We start from the raw sequence: 14,575 nt of genomic DNA on the forward strand, positions 1-14,575 counted from the left end.
TGATTTTATGCAATCTTTAAGTTCTTACATATCCTTCCTCAAGTATTACTATTTCGCTTCAATTTAACTGTTACAAATACAATATTCATCTCCATCGTCTTCTTCTTCTTGTTTTGTTTCTTCAACACACGATTTTCAATTCTTCTCGTGTTTTAACTTTTTAAGTAATTTTGGTTCACTTATTGCTTCTTCATCGCAATATATGAAATAAATTTTCGAGTGTCTTTGGTTTTTAGCTAATTTTTGTGATTGTGATTTTAAAAAAGTAAATTTTAAAAAAAGTATGGTTAGTTGAATTTAGATACATGTTTGATAAAAATTATGGTTGAGATTTATGTGCTGCAAAAAATATGTATAAAATATATGGTTATGGTTGCTTTTAAAAAATACTTTTTATTTGGAAATACATCAAAATATTTTTTTTAAAAAAAATTATTTTTAATATCAACGTATTAAAATGATCTGAAAATATTTATAAAAAATTAATTTAAAGTAAAGAAAAAAAATTTTAATTTAAAAAAAAAAATGCTTTTGAAACGCAAAAACAAACAAAGTTTTACAAAACTCAATTAAAAAAACATGTAAAAACTGCTTTATAAAAACTGCATTTCAAACTTAAATTTTTTAATAGCTCTATGATATAAAACACAATTTAATATATTATGAAATACCTAACAATATTTTTTACATCACAAACGTTAAAAAAAAATACAACTACACACCCAGTTCTGTCATCTGTCAAAATTATGATCAAGTAGTTAATTTATGTGTAAGCAATAACTCAAAAGCTATTAGTGGTCGAACTTTGATACTAGATTTTCGCATTTTTATAGTTTTTAGAATTATAAAAAATGTAAAATGGATATTCTTAGAATTAAAATTGTAAAAATGACACCACTTAAAGGTTTCTGGTTTTATGTTACGATATAATTAATCTTTTATTGGGCAACTTCTCATAAATTTTCTGTCTAATATTAGCATTATATCTCTTCTCTCTCTCTCTTTTTTTTCTTTTTTATCATTTCCATACCCTCACCTTTTCTAATTTGATGAGGAGATCAATTTTCAAAAATATTGCTAATAAGTGCCAGATCGACTGCAGAGTCAATAGAGCCCATAACGCGAGGGGTTTTGACTTTGGGCCTGCCAAACAATTATGGGCACCTCGTTAACCTTGGCCCGTTTCATCTTGGAAAACTTTATTAGGCAATTACCTTCCTTTTTCGTGCAAGAAATCATTTTTTCCTAACAGCTTAATAGTAAAAATTAGGTAGCTCTTCATGATTAAAGAAGAAAAGAAATAAGTAGCTCTTAGTTTGCTTCTCTAATTCATATTAACAGAAAGGACACGTAAATAATAATAATAATAATAATAATAATAAAGAACACATTATGTCGCTTTAATCCTCGCCCTCTGAGGGCAAACCCTTCAAGTAAAGATTGATCACTCAAAGAGCACATGATGGAGATGGACCCATGCATATCAGCATATATGCCAATCTTGTCGATTTCTTCATTAAAGTAAGTATGATGGTAAACAAGAAGCAATCCGCAGTTAACTAGACAAATCAGGCAATTGGTCACTTTAATTGTAATAATTAAATCTATCGCCACTCATCAGATTCCACGAATCATTAATCTATGGGTCCATATAGCATGGCGTACAAGCCATGAGTTCTACAAATTTACTTATTGAATTCTTGATATTGGATTAGTCTTATCACAACTTTATGTTCTTGCCAGAGCTAAAGCATATTATTTTTTTTTTAATTAATGGGGGTGTTCAAATCAGTTTATGTGTATCTCAACTAATTTTATGAGTCTTGAAGTTAACGATTATATAAATCTCCAGTAACTCTAAGATTTATAAGACTTAAATTGATAATTAAAAAAAAAAACATAAATATTTGTGTTGGTATTTGTTTTTGAGGTAGTTTTTGTGGTTGTGGTTTGAAAAAAATAAGTTTTTAAAAAGTATGGCTAGCTGAGGTTAGTTGGATTCAGACACTTATTTGGTAAAAATTATAATTGAAGTTTATCTACAGCAAAAAACATGTATACCATATTTGGTAGTTATGTGATTGCGGTTGTTTTTTAAAGTACGTTTTGCTTGAAAATGCATTAAAATAATATATTATTATTTTTAAAAAAATATTTTGTGTATTAAAATGATCTAAAAGTATATAAAAAATTTTAATTTAAAGCAAAGAAAAAAATAAAAAAATTTCAAATTTTTTCAAAAACTCTTTTGAAATTAAAAAATAAATAGTGTTTTACAAAACTAAATTAAAAAAACATATAAAAATTACTTTACAAAAAATATATTTCAAACTTAATTTTTCAGTGTGTCTCATAATATAAAATACAATGTTTACATTTACCAACTATCTTGCTGCGTTTTTTTACATAAAAAAAAAAGGTGCAAACAAACGCAGCCGTATAGTCTACCAGTAAATTGTTGCTGTGGCGCATTATTAGCCAATGAAGCTGCAGTATGTGGACTCTAGATGGCATCCATGTTAGAATCTCCAAAACTGATGAAGAACAGCGTGCAAGTTACACCCACCCTTGCTTTCCATTGCTCCATGTTTCTCTTCTCCTCATATATAATATAAGTTTAGCGTATCTCTTGCGTTCGTATCTTGATTTATGTCGGTGCCTTTCTTTCATAAGCAAATATCGATGCTTGTATTCTTTCTTTATTAATGGTTTTTTATTTGATAAATTAATTCTTTTAATGAAGTGAAGTTCGAGTCTTAATTACTGTAGTTTTATATAATTTAAATCTGTTATATAGCTTAAAATTGGATAATTGGATTTGTAGTTTTTTTTTTTTTTTTTTTTAAATCATATTCCACCAAACTACGAATTCTTACCCTAAACACTTTATATTTAATTAATTTACATCTTCCAGCATATATATATACACATCATGTGTTTTTAATCCTAAGTGATTCTAACTTATGTAAATCCAAAAGTACTAATTAAGTGGCCCCAACTAAACTTAATCCTAAATTAACGACAGGGCAAATACTTAACTTGAGCGACTAATATAAACTTTGTATTCCAAAATAGTTGAAAATTAACAATTAACGCTATGATCTTTTATTCTTGGGTAACATGCACAAGTAGAACGAGATGAAGCTTCATAATAAGCATGGTATCATCTTCTTCGCTTTTCAGTGCAGGGCAAAATCACACTGATGGTGCTTCTTTTTATGGTCAATTATTTATGGTTTTTTTTTTTTTTTTAAAAAGCAACTGGATGCTCTTAAAACACGAGTTAAGCGTTATCTAATTATATTTATTATTTGAGAATAATATAAATTATATTTTAAATTTTTATCTAATAACTTAAACCTGAGTTAAGCATTATCTTAACTTATTGTGAGAATCATTATCACATTCTCATTCTAATATATATATATATATAAAATACACGTGTTTTGCAGTAGTTTATTCAACCACAATTCTTGAGGTATAGAATTTCTGAGAAGCTATCTACATGGAAGACCTTAAGAAACAGATGATTTGCAGGTTAGTAAGCGAAGTTTCCTTAACCACGAGGAGCGGTGCAATGCTTCTTCAGAGATCATATATAAAAATGGCAGAGCAGCACTGTTCCAAATTCTACTTTGCTTTGGTCTGGAAACCACAGCTTTAAAAGCACTTCTTCATTTTTAAAGGAGGTTCCAAATGTTTGTTGAATGGAGTCAAGGTCTCAGTGAACTAAACTGCGATCTTGCCAAGGATCTGATTTGCTCTCGTACAAATCAATTATGGGAGCTGCTTTCAAGATTCATATGAACTGCTGCTTTCTATGAGCACTTTCTTTACGGGTTACAGCAATAAAATTCAAAATTTGACACCCCCTTTTGTTGACAATTTCCCCTCAAATAACTAGCCTTTGCTTTCGGTGAAAAGGGGAGGAATAAAATTCATTCAAATGGGTATAAACTTGTGCCTAGTAGCTAGTTATATAATCCAAGAGGATACCAACACTTTAGGATCTTATATGCAGATTTATTTTCATTAAAATGTGTACACAATCACGTATAAACAATATGCATTTCAATTTGAAAAGAAATCCTTACATTTTGACTGCCTTTGTAAAGTATTTGGCAAGAATAATAACACCCAGATACTCATTGCTTTTCACATATCTAACTATATATATATATATATATAATCTCAAGAGATAGTTTAATAGGTTAGATTTTAGAATTTGCGTTTTAATAGTCACAAGTTTGAGTTTCCTTAAAAATACTAAAGACTTACATAATTATTAACTTTAAAACTTATAGAATTAGTCGAGATGCACGTGAATTAACTCAAATACTTCACATTAATAATAAGCTTAAAGATCAGTCTAATAGGACACCAAATTGGTTTTTTAGCAACCTCATACCACAAAATATAGGTTTGTGTAAGATTATTATTGATTCAAATCATACTAACTTAAATAAATGAAATATCTATGTTTTTGACATTTCTTGCCATGCCAATCGACAAAGGAGGGGCTTCATTGTCAATTTGTCACACCCATAAAAATCACCATTACCATAAAACTGTTCCACTGTCAGTGTCTTTGGTAAAGAATAACATAAGACGAAGCTTATCTATTACCATAAAACTAATCACAATTTTACTACAGTTACTTTTACTCCCTGCTGCCCAAAAACTCCAAAACTGGCTGGTAACAATCCAACGGACAATAGGAAACCACCGTGAATTTTGAATGGCTGAGATGAGTCCAAGACTAAGATTTTAAGACGAGATGACGACTCTTGCAAAGGGGATAGAGAAGGCCCAGTTTAGTTTAACCGAAAATGCACTGTTTTACGGAATCTACTCTAAATCTGCCCGTACAAATATCTGACTCCTGCCCTAACTCCCACTCTATTACCGACACGGTCAGCTACCGGGCAGCTCCAAACTCCAATACTATGCTTTCTCTCTCTATAAAAAAAAAATAATACGATTGTACCACAACACCTCTCTCTCTCTCTCTCTCTCTAGACTTTACTTATTAAAGATACGAACCTTTGTTTCCCAATGACTATCCAGCAAAGCTGAGTTAGGGAACGGAGAGAGAGAGAGAGCCACCTCTCGTCGGAGAAGGTGGTGGTGCAGCGCCTCTCCGGTGAGCGGAGGGTGAAGTGCGCGCCGTTTTACATATAGAAAGTGAGCCAGTCTTTGCGATATTTTTATTTTATCTATATATCATGGGCCAGGGACTAAGTTGTGCAGCGAGTCAAGATCATAGGTTCTTCTCTGCTGTGCATTTCGGTGACTTGGAAACTGTAAATGCTATGCTTGAGAGAGACCCATCTCTGCTTTATCAAACTACTTATGATCGCCAGTATCCGCTTCATATTGCTGCTGCCAATGGCCAGATCGAGGTCCCTTTTCTTGCTTTTCTTCTTAAGCGTTGATTTTGGTGTTTTTCTGTACTGGTTAATAACTACTCTTTTGGGTTGTTGATTTTGGGGTCTAAACTTCTTACCCTTTCTTTTTTGGCGTGAGATTCTTTCTGTTTTGGTGAATGCTAATGGAAAATGGATTTTGTCATCTGTTGCAGATTTTATCAATGCTTCTGGAGCGATCTGTGGATCCTGATATGGTGAATCGTCAGAAGCAGGTAATATCATTGTAATCTTCTTTGAATGTGAATTCTCTTTTGGTTTGATCTTGTGGTATAGCTCTTTTTACTTCTTGTGATTTTGATTTGTTGATTGTGAATGGTAATAGACTCCACTTATGTTGGCTGCAATGCATGGCAAAATCTCATGTGTGAAGAAGCTCGTCGAAGCAGGAGCAAATGTATGTCGTAGTTCAAGACTTCATATTATTCATATTTTTATTTTAGAGGTTAACTTATTCTTATTTTAATTGTGAATTAGATTACTGATGACGTTAGTTTTATTTTTTTCAGATGTTGAAGTTTGATTCACTTAATGGAAGAACTTGCTTGCACTTTGCTGCTTACTATGGCCATTCTGATTGCCTTCAAGCTATTCTTTCTGCTGTTCAATCCAGCCCTGTTGCTGTTTCTTGGTAACTATATCTTTCATTCTGAAGATTGGCTTCGTTTTCCTTTTCTTTCTTCTTCTTCTTCTTCTTGATGATTTTGACTTTTAGTTTTTATGGTAATAACTTGTGTGGGAATTGTAATCTAGGGGATATTCGCGGTTTGTCAATATCAGAGACGGTAGAGGAGCAACACCATTGCATTTAGCAGCCCGTCAAAGACGGCCTGAATGTGTACATATCTTGTTAGACAACGGTGCTCTTGTTTGTTCTTCAACAGGCGGATATGGGTATAGTGATATTTCATCTAACTTATTTATTTACCTTTGATATGATTTCTTGTTTTAATTTTTGTTGATGTATTGCTACTACAGCTCCCCGGGGACCACTCCTCTTCATTTGGCTGCCAGAGGAGGATCTCTTGATTGTATTCGTGAATTGCTGGCATGGGGTGCAGATCGTATGCAAAGAGATGCATCTGGGTATTATTTGATTTCATCTTTCATTAATTTAGAACCTTTTAACACCTTCTTTATGCAATGGTATTGGCTAACAAAGCATATAGTTTCCTTGTTCTTTGATGTATTCTGGAAAATGTTTTGCAAGTGAAATAGGCAGAAAGCATAGGGTTCCGTAATGTTATAACAGTAGTTGCATTATAGCTTGAATTTTTTCTTATTTACATGGTCATCCAAATGCAGGAGAATACCTTATGTAGTTGCTTTGAAGTACAGAAATGGAACATGTGCAGCTCTTCTCAATCCTTCGTCAGCAGAGCCTCTTGTTTGGCCGTCACCGTTGAAGTTCATCAGTGAGTTGAATCAAGAGGCAAAAGCTCTGCTAGAGTGTGCCTTGATGGAGGCCAACAGGGAAAGGGAAAAGAACATCTTGAAGGGAACTGGGTACTCTCTTCCATCTCCATCACATTCTGATGATGGGACAGATGACAATATATCTGAGGTGATTTTCCATGCTTATCTGTAAGGGATCATGTTTTTTTTAAAAAAAAAAAAAAAAATCAACGGGAAATAAATGTAAACAAATGGGAGGCCAGAGTTACGAATTTGTTGAGAGCTGGAAAACTTTACGGCAGAAAATGGATGAGCTTGGCGAGTGTTTCAAAACTAAAACTAGTTTTAAAAGCTTTTACTTCAAAAGTCTCAAGTTTTCATGTGAACTCATGTTTTAGTTTCTGAACCATTGAAGACCCATAAATTAACTCATGTCAGATTCTCAAGCAAATATTAGATGAAAGCTAAACACGTCTTGCTGAGCTTAAAACTTGCTCTAGAATCTCTGGCTGTTATAATGTTTCCTGTTTTAGCTGTCGAATCCCTTTTATTTTATTATTAACGTCATTATATTTTGCAAATTTCTTTCCAAGGACCAATGTTGGCTGATATACTTTGAAGCGGGTAGCAGACAGTTTGACGTTATGGGACTAACTTATCTATTTTGTAAATATACAATGCAGGCAAGCGATACAGAGTTGTGCTGCATATGCTTTGAGCAGGTTTGTACAATTGAAGTCGAAGACTGTGGCCATCAGATGTGTGCACATTGCACACTGGCCCTCTGCTGCCATAACAAACCCAACCCTACAACCGCATGCCTTACCCCTCCGGTTTGCCCATTCTGTCGTAGCACCATTGCCCGCCTGGTGGTTGCGAAGATGAAGGATTGCAATGATGCCGATCAGGACATTGGGGACGGTGGTTCCCCGAAGCTGAGAAAGTCCAGGAGGTCACTGAACTTCAGTGAGGGAAGCAGCAGCTTCAAGGGTTTATCAGCAACATTTGGAAAAATGGGTGGCCGTGGCTCGGGAAGGATTGCTGCAGAAAATGAGTGGGTGGATAAGCCTTGATGATACTTGATAGCGTTTGATTATCAAATATTCTCCATTAGGCTATCAAGGATTCCTTGAGCTCCAAAGCAAGGGCAAAAATATCAAGGATACGATGTCGGTGCTGGACCCAATTGGGTTTTTATATATAGATAGATAGATAGCTGGCTCAAGGAGCCATGTAGATGTGAAAAATAAGAAAGCTTGGAAATATGGTTGCTGCTGTGGTTCATCTTGTTGTAATGACACTACTGGGGGCGTTTGGCGGCGAAAAAGCCGAGTGCCTAAGATTTAAATTTTTTTTCTGGACATTATATTTCCTTCAGTGTTTTTAGATTATTAAATTTAATATGCAAATATTAAAAATAAATTTTAAAAAAATTTAAAATGTTATTTTAATATATTTCTAAATAAAATATATTTGAAGTTCTGCTAGATGTCCAAATGGTAAAAGAGTGATTTCCGATTTCTTTCTTCTTGGAAAGTAACAACTGAATCACTGCTGCTAGCCTGGTTGGAATTGTAGGTAGAGGTGGGTTTTAAAGTGTATTTTTTTATATATAAATATATTAAATTGAAGTTTTTTATTTTTAAAAAATTATTTTTAATATTGGTATATTAAAATAAATTATTTTAAAAAGAAATTAAACTTTTTTAGGAAAAACACACATCTAAGATGAGTATAAACACGTGGATGGGCCAATGAGTGTCACAGGCACACCTAACTTGAATTAGGAGGCCTATAATTGGGTGGCCTTTGTTAAGTTATCGTTTTTAATTAGTATATATACTTCATTTGATATAATGACTTCCTCAGATAAGGACGCTACAAGCTCTTCCTTTCTTGGAAGCATTTATTTTCAGGTGACGGTAATCCGATGGCCTGCCCATCATATCCCCTTCCCTGACGTCAACACGGTATTGACTTTCTCCGCCTGGTTCCGAAGACTCTTGGGTTGCCTGAAGTGGTAAACGCCGTAAGAGGCGTTTTGTTTCTACTCGTTTTCCTCGCAACTCTCACATTAACATGTATGATCTGTCTGAGTAATTTCTGAGTGGACAAGGCCGATCTGCAAGGAGAAAGCATGCCCCATTTATTTGACTGTAGAAACTTAAAAGAGCCGTGCTTCTTTGTGCTGGGTAAATGTTGGGTTATTTTTCTATTATTCTCACCCAACACGCAATTTAATCGTTGGTTCTTTATACGTGTAGTGGCATTTATATTTATATATGATATGGTTTTCTTCTTTAAACAAAGGATTTGCTACCAAGCAGTCAAGAATATCCACCAATACGTCTTTTCGCTAACAAATATTAGATTATGAGTCTATGACCTTAGAGAGAGATGGGGCATTTTTCAGGGCCCTATTTGACTAATAATAACAAAAAAAAGGAGTAAATATTATAGACCTGAATTTCCGATCAAGCTAGCTCGAGGATATAATATTCACATGGATATGGGAACGTGTTATTTCCAGACAATAAAAAATAATTAGCCGTCAATTACTGGTGGAATTCACATCGAGCAGAAATATCAGCGGTTCGAAAAGTCGCGGCAGGCAGCCATCAAGAACTGAAAAAATTGGGATATTCGAACACAAATGAAGAATTAAGCATAAAGTGCCCATCCGGTGAAATAACATATATATATATATATCACGGTCCTTAACTATAATATTTTATTAAATTTTGCATTTTTTTAACTGTATCAAAATTTTAATGGACGGTGGTTGACAGCTGTGATATTATTAATTAAATTCAAGATTAACTAGGAGATTAGTTTATAATGATAGATCGGTTATGAAAATAACAAGAAAAATTATAAAATTATCAAAAATCAGGGTCATGATAATTATTTTTTATATTTAAAGATCTAATGGTTGGTGTAGCGATTCTATGGTAACATTTGAGCGCGATCTAATAATTAGATCAAAAGTTATGGTTTTTTTGAGTTATCATTTTGGTCTAATGCGACCAAATCTTTTTCTTGAGTTTAGACATATTTCATTAGTTCATAAATATATTTGTTAGGTTATTCATATAATTTGTTTATAGTAGATTCTCATCTAAGTATGACAGACTTATTTATGATTATCTATAATTACCTGTTGTCACAAATTTGACTACATTATCAATACTCATAAAACATATTTAAAAAAAAAATTCAAAAAATTATGATTTTTTATGTGAAACAGTAACCGATTTATATAACTGGATCAATCATATGACCGATTAAGCAAAACATTTATTGGTAAGACAACATGTCAAGTTGCACTCTTTAGAAGCATGATATGTTTAAATATCAAGCTTTAAAAATATAATAAAGTAAAAATGTACTATTTTTCCAAGTTTTTTTTAAATAATATTATTCTGCCAGACTTTTAACAACCAATGCTAATTTTAAAAAAATAAATCCTAAAGAATTAGACCAAGTAATCGTCATTTTCCAAATATTTTAAAAAATTAAAAAAAAAATATTTTGTACCGTCATAGAAAGAAAGCATGGGGTATTCTTCAGCACGCTACAGGCATTCAAGCCGTGAAACATCTATATATATATAATGCCTGATTTTGATTTCCAACATAGAAATTTAAGTGCTTTTTTGACCATGATTTGGTAGGATTCTTGATTCAATTCTTTTGGGTCAACAATGGAATAATATACCCTTAGAATTAGTTATAGATTGATTTCTTTAAGGAAAAGTAGCTAGCCAAACTTTTGTTTGATCTTCTAATTATTTAACTTCTCTCTCTTTTTTTTATTGCTTTCATGTAGTCTAGTGTTTTTGTGTGTGTGTATTTAAATCTTTTCAATTAATTTTTTTTTAAATTATTATTTTTAAAAAATATTATTCCGTATTTAAAAAATTATTCGCATGGCATAATAAACATGGTCGAAGAACTATGCAAAGATCAATGAATTTAACTACAGGATAAAGTTTTCCATTCTGTGAAAAAAAATATTTTTATGTTTAGGTTGAGATATATTTATATTTTTTTATAGATTAAATGTATTTTTTTTTCACGTTTGTATTTGTCTTTTTTTAAAAAAAATGATAAAATAACTAGAAGTATGTAATTCTGAAATAATATAAAATTTATAGCTAGCATTATTTACGGGAAGAAATCATTAAATCAAGCTAAATTACAATGGAATTAACCTTGACCAAAAAAAAAAAAAAAGGAAAACCCTCTGCCCAAGAGATCGAGTGCATAGGCATGATTCATGAAATAGATTCCTTTTCTCCTGATACCAGTAAAAATTATTCACTCTTAGTTTTCTACACAGGACTAGAAAAATTCAATCATCAATGGAAGACAACAGGATTTTTCTTGGTGGAGAAGATGATTCAGAGAGAGGGTTGTCCACACATGCAAGAAAATAGAACTGGTACTCCATAACCACTACAGTGCTCCAATTCTTCATTTCCGCTCCTTTCAGCTCCGGCACCGCAGCTTTGATTTAGAGTAGGAGGAGCAACATGGCCATTAACAAATAGAGAGTTGGGTTCTGTAACAGGCTGAGCAAGTTCAAGCTCATCATGAGGTCCATGAATAACAGGGCCGTGATTCCTTCTAAATTCACCAGCTGCTCTTCTCTCCACTGCAAGAAAATGGCCAAGAGACGGAGTACTATTCACACTTCTGGCATCGGTGGTGTCTCTTGAACATAAAGAGAAAATCCATGTTTTGGATTTGCAACTCTTCTTCTCCTCTACTACTTCAACTTTCCTTGCCCTTGTGGATTTTCTTGAGAGCTCTAGTATGTTAGAAACACCTATAAGGCTCCCCAGCGTAATGCTCTTGTCATGGAAGAAAGACCCTGTAGACTGAAATCATTCATATAGATGATCAGCCATAATGATTCTAAATTGACAAGACTTTCAGTTTTTCTATTTGCAAAGCCAAGTCAAAAGATTGAAAAATCTCAAACCAAGCAGTTGCTTCTACAGATGAGGCTCGTTAATTATAGATTTTCTATATTTATATCATATTTTCTGCATTTCATTTCTCCTATCAACAAAAAGTTCAAGCTTTGATCCAAAACTACAAGATCTGAGATTGATGGCTATATGTGAAAAACATGTTACACAAGGACCACAGAATTCAATCTGCAGACATCAATCTGTGCCCTGTTCTGTAATGTCACGAGGAATGCCTGGTATAGCAATTATGAGGTTCTGGTGCATTGAACTGACAGCTGATTATGAACAGCACCTAATTGCTTAAGTAACAGCACTCTGAAAAGGTACATAAAAGGCGCTTTGAGAGTGAATAAACAACAAAGATTGATAAACAAGCTCGAAAACAATGGGGAAGAGGAAAGAGATTCTCAATGCTGCGTTAATACTCATTTCAAAGAAAATGTCAAGGGAAGCACTGCTAGTCTTCATTCAAATTAATCTACATTGTTCATTGGGCACCGCACCCTCTATATTCCAAAACGGGGAAGACAAAATCAGGAATCAAGAAAAATCTCTTGTTAAATCCCGTAATTTATGAAGCAAATTCAGGTATGTGAACGAGAAAAACAGAAAAGATACAAAAACAGGTTACATTATAGTTGAAAAGACTACTGGAAAAACGTAATAAAGTGGACGTTCACAGTAAAATCTCGTCATTTTACTGACCTCGGTGTCTAGATCTGACGAGGAATCTGTTGACGAAGTTGGAGAGCCAGTGATTAAAGTGTTGAATGATCTTGATCCAGAGAAATCACCATTTCTAGCTATCCCAACTCTTGCATTCAGGGGCTGCAAACCCAGAGGCCAACCTTCTTCCTGCAATCAAATCAGTCAGCAGTATTATTCGAAACCCTGCAACCTCAAGATAATGTACATAAAAAGACAAGGAAGATAATTGTACTTGCATCAGAGCTAAGAACAACGGGACAAACAAATGGTAGACCCTCTGCTCGGGTAAATGATAGGAAAAGAACACACACCCACATTCGAAAACTCAGAGAAACATAAAAATCAAAGTGACAATCCACGAGGAATTATCCGAGAAGTGAACAAGAAGACAAAGACATACCTGCTGAGCCATATCTGCCAAGAGACGACTACTTGTGATGATTCTATGGTTGTGGTGATTGAACTATATGTAAAAGGAAGTCACTGTAGGGAGTTCTTTCAGGCACTGTTTTAGAAGAAAGAAGGGTCATTTCCTTTGTGTTTTCTACTCTACAAGACAAGACAGGTGGGTGTGATGGATTCTGAGAAGACGAGAAAGTGAGGTCCAAAGCAGGAGCCCTTCACTAGTGCAGTAGCCATTGATTACATGTGGGATAGTAAAAAACAAGCAGAGAGGGTCAAAAGGAAAGATGACTTATCATTTGCATGCGATCTTTTCTTCGCTTTACTTCAATTTTGTTGACTAGAAACTCAAAAGAGGGAACAATATCATATTGTACCATTAGAAAATTTTAAAGTTAACCCAACACTTGGCTGGTGGTGTCCATGGCAAGATCAGGAACTGTGCTCGAGAAAATTATAGAACTACCCTATATTGGAAGCTGTCAAATCCAGTTAAAGGGTCCAAGGAGAATTTTCTTTCTTCCATGGAATGCCGGTATCCGTCCCTATTTTTAAAATGTAATACTAATTAATTATAAAACTTTTTCTTTAAAATATTTTAAGTCTGTTTATGATTTAGTCTTCAATTAGTTTTTTTTTTTTTTGTCTTACAATTCAATTGCTGTTTTCTCGAAGTATTTTATTTCTAGTCAGTTTTTTTTTTTTAATTTCACCTACTGTAAGCGAAATCAAAACAATATTTAAAAAAAAAAAACATTTTACATTTTCTTAAAACAAAATACTAGTCAATTCTAATTAACATATTTTTGATTTCCAAAACCAAAACAATTTATTTATAAAATTATTAAAAAAAATAGAAACTAAATATCATTTTTATCTTTCATCCTTCTTATGCATGTAACAATAGTCAACATAAAAACAGATGATATGATATTGATGTTGAGTTTTATGAAATATATATACTGTGGAAACAATAAATCTAAAAAAATTTGGAAGTCTTAAGATTTTATGAGACAAGTTTAGAGTTTTTTTAAGTTTATACAAAATTATTTGAAAATTATATGTTTTTTTTAACTTAATAATTATTTCAAAGTTGGGTTATCATAAATAAAATATAATTGAAGTATTTAGTCTCTAATGGTAATTCACACAAATTACTAGTGATAAATCTCTTAAATCCTTTTTGAAAAGAAGGATTGTTGTATACTCTGGAAATACTAACTCTTTTCTTTTATGTTTTTCAAGTATTCTATGTACTGTAAAAAAAAAAAAAAAAGAGATATGACATTTTATTTATAAGCAAACTAAAAACCCTATAAATGAAAAAAAATATCAATTTGCCCCTTAATAATAACACATATATTATTTTAGGATAATTTTATAAATTTATTCAATTAAATCTCTACTTAATTTTTCTAGTTTTTAAAATTGTAATTCCATATATAAGTTACATTCTAATCTTCAATTTCTAAAATTAATTTACAATAAAATTACATTTGATTAATTATTTTATTTTAATTTTTAACCAATGATTTTTATTAAAATTTCTATTAACATCCTAAAATATTTTAGGATCTATTAAATAAAACCTTTTGGTTATAAACTCTCTTCATTTAGAAAACTATTTTTCTAAAATATTTTTAATTAGAATCCTAATCTTATTAGG

The 14,575-nt window shown here is 32.4% G+C and overlaps 2 protein-coding genes across 4 annotated transcripts; one reads left to right on the forward strand and one right to left on the reverse strand.

Moving 5' to 3' along the window:
- Positions 1 to 4,981: 4,981 nt before the first annotated feature.
- LOC118028058 (putative E3 ubiquitin-protein ligase XBAT31) lies at positions 4,982 to 8,182 on the forward strand. Of its 2 annotated transcripts, none has more exons than XM_073407211.1 (8): positions 4,982 to 5,402; positions 5,582 to 5,641; positions 5,752 to 5,823; positions 5,936 to 6,057; positions 6,180 to 6,320; positions 6,405 to 6,512; positions 6,765 to 6,990; positions 7,505 to 8,182. In XM_073407211.1, exons 1-8 carry the CDS (start codon positions 5,226 to 5,228, stop codon positions 7,892 to 7,894), a joined length of 1,296 nt encoding a protein of 431 aa, XP_073263312.1. In that variant the 5' UTR covers positions 4,982 to 5,225; the 3' UTR covers positions 7,895 to 8,182. The 2 variants fall into 2 exon arrangements, with proteins under 2 accessions (XP_073263312.1, XP_034887471.1); XM_035031580.2 differs by having other exon boundaries at positions 4,983 to 5,402; positions 6,732 to 6,990.
- Positions 8,183 to 10,960: 2,778 nt separating this feature from the next.
- On the reverse strand, positions 10,961 to 13,185 carry LOC118028046 (uncharacterized protein At3g17950). Of its 2 annotated transcripts, none has more exons than XM_035031562.2 (3): positions 12,908 to 13,185; positions 12,505 to 12,654; positions 10,961 to 11,703 (listed from the first exon to the last, which is right to left on the reverse strand). In XM_035031562.2, the coding sequence occupies exons 1-3, from the start codon at positions 12,917 to 12,919 to the stop codon at positions 11,224 to 11,226; spliced, it is 642 nt and encodes a 213-aa protein (XP_034887453.1). In that variant the 5' UTR covers positions 12,920 to 13,185; the 3' UTR covers positions 10,961 to 11,223. The 2 variants fall into 2 exon arrangements, with proteins under 2 accessions (XP_034887453.1, XP_034887454.1); XM_035031563.2 differs by lacking the exon at positions 12,908 to 13,185 and adding an exon at positions 12,740 to 12,881.
- Between the last annotated feature and the right edge of the window lie 1,390 nt (positions 13,186 to 14,575).

Source organism: Populus alba, chromosome 1, assembly GCF_005239225.2.
Source record: "Populus alba chromosome 1, ASM523922v2, whole genome shotgun sequence".
NCBI lineage: Eukaryota > Viridiplantae > Streptophyta > Magnoliopsida > Malpighiales > Salicaceae > Populus > Populus alba.